At 52.6% G+C, this 2,421-nt stretch overlaps 1 protein-coding gene across 1 annotated transcript; it reads right to left on the reverse strand.

Annotated features, from left to right (window-relative positions):
• Positions 1-518: 518 nt before the first annotated feature.
• Positions 519-1,630, reverse strand: LOC125507185 (4-hydroxyphenylacetaldehyde oxime monooxygenase-like). Its single transcript, XM_048671848.1, has 2 exons — positions 1,502-1,630; positions 519-1,439 (listed from the first exon to the last, which is right to left on the reverse strand). The coding sequence occupies exons 1-2, from the start codon at positions 1,628-1,630 to the stop codon at positions 519-521; spliced, it is 1,050 nt and encodes a 349-aa protein (XP_048527805.1).
• Between the last annotated feature and the right edge of the window lie 791 nt (positions 1,631-2,421).

The raw sequence follows: 2,421 nt of genomic DNA on the forward strand, positions 1-2,421 counted from the left end.
AGTAATGCCACTCTAATATTTACACAGTATCAGTGTAAGTTCTGCGTAAATACACTGTAATCACAGATTATCTATAAGTGTAATTTACAAACAGTACGTATGTAAAATACACTGTAATTTTAGAAGTTTCAGTGCTAATTTTAACTCTGAATTGTATGTATATAGACTGTAACTCTCAAGATGTCATCGTTAGTACACTGTAATGACAGTGTAATTATCACTTCAATTTTTCTCCCAAATGACGGTGTAAGTTCAAGTTCTGGCCATAATGTCACAAGACCCGATGTATAAACTCGGAGCAAACTTGTGCTGGAACTCAAAACGTAAAAAAGAGTGATTCATGTTACCAGCCCAAGACGCGCGCATGTATCAATTTTCTTCATTTGTTCAACTAAGTTCACTCAAGATATATTTGCCAGATGTATAACTCTATATACCACTATCAGAGCAGCAGAGCTTGTCACACTACGTATGGGGTAGGCACGAGCACCAGCGGCGTCTTGCGGTGGAAGGTCAGCCTACCGGCCTCCTCCGGCAGCTCCCATGACCAGTGCGGGGCAGATTTGCCGGCCGGCGCCGAACGGCATCAGTTCCAAGTGAGCGCCACGGAAGTCCACCTTGCCGTGCCTCCCGCTGGCCTCGAACCTCTCCGGCTTGAACTCCTCCGCGTCCTGCCCCCAGCTTGCGGGGTCCCTCCCGATGACCCACGCGTTCACGAGCACCCGCGACCCCGCCGGCACGTCGTAGCCGCCGATCTCCACCCTCCGAAGCGTCTCCCGCGGCAGAAGCAGCGTAATCGGCGGGTGCAGCCGCAGGGTCTCTTTGACGACCATCTTCAGGTAGGTCAGCTTCGGCAGGTCGTCCGGCTGCACCCGCTGCTCGTTGCCGGCGACCACGGCCCTGATCTCCTCCTGCGCTTTCTTCAGCACCTGCGGCTTCCGGATCAGCTCCGACATCGCCCACAGGATCGTCACAGAGCTCGTGTCGACGCCGCCGATGAACGCGTCCAGGAGGACAGCCTTGACGTGGTCCCTCGTGAAGCCATGCTCCTCGCAGATTCTGACGAGGGCATCCACCAGGTCACCGCCGCCGCTCTCCGGCCTGGGGCGTGCGGGGTCTCGATGCTGCTCCAGCACTTCCTCGAAGAAGCCGTCGAGGTCTCTGAAGATCCTCTCCCGGCGCGTGATGATGCCGGCGAGCCGGTCGAGGAGGCGGCCGGCGGTGTTGGGGAAGAAGTCCTCGGCGGAGAAGCTGGCCGACATGTCCACGGCCTCCTGTAGCACGTGCTGGAACCGCTCGTACTTGCCCGAGAACGCTTTTGCGTCGTACACGCTCCCGTACGCCACCATGGCGATCACGCCGTCGGCGACACAGAACACGTGCTCGTCCAACGACACCGGCCCCGCAGCGTCGCCCAGGGCAGCCAGCGTCGCCCCGCACTGGCCAGGTCGCGCAGGTTGCGATGCGGTAGAGGGCCCAGTTGGTGCAGGTTGCCGAGCACCGGCACTCGCTTCAGGCCCGGCGGCAGCTTCAGCCGCCCTTCCTCGGTGCTGCGCTTCGTCACCAGCAGGTACGAGACGACGGGGATGAGGATGACGGCTAGGAGGAGGAGGGGTAGTGAGATATCCATCGTCTCGGCCGGAGGTTCAGCTAGCTCGCTCACTGACGAGGTGCTGCTGCTCGTGGACGGTCGTCGGGGGTTTATAAAGTGACTGGCAAGGACCTTATGATTGGAAGCCATTGATTGGAAGAAAGAATGGCGAGGGGGCCACATCCCCCCTGAAAAATGGGAGGAGGGTGGAGATTAGGAAGCTAATTGGTTTGATGTCAAAAATTGACAGTGTCAAATTTTGGCAACTACTAAATGTTGGTTAGAGATTCGTTTCATATTAATTTTCGTTGTCAACCACACAAACAATTGGGGTAGAGATTAGGATGCTAATTGGTTTGATGCAAAAAATTGGCATGCCAAATTTTGGCAACTGTTAAATGTTGGCTAGAGATTGGTTGCATACCCATTTTCGTTGTCAATCACACAATAGGTTGGGGCCAGAGATTAGAAGGCTAATTGGTTTGATGCCAAAAATTGGCAAGCCAAATTTTGGCAACTGTTAAATGTTGGCAAGAGAATGGTTGCATACCAATTTTCGTTGCCAATCACACAAAAAGTTAGAGATGAAGATAGGAGGGTAATAGGTTTGATGCCAAAAATTGGCATGCCAAGTTTTGGCAACTGTTAAATGTTGGCTAGAGATTGGTTGCATACCCATTTTCGTTGCCAATCACACAACAGGTTGGGGGCAGACATTAGGAGGCTAATTGGTTTGATGCCAAAAATTGACATGCCAAATTTTGGCAACTGTTAAATGTTGGCAAGAGAATGGTTGCATACCAATTTTTGTTGTCAATCACACAAAAATT

The sequence above is a fragment of the Triticum urartu genome, chromosome 5 (genome assembly GCF_003073215.2).
Source record: "Triticum urartu cultivar G1812 chromosome 5, Tu2.1, whole genome shotgun sequence".
Taxonomy (NCBI): domain Eukaryota; kingdom Viridiplantae; phylum Streptophyta; class Magnoliopsida; order Poales; family Poaceae; genus Triticum; species Triticum urartu.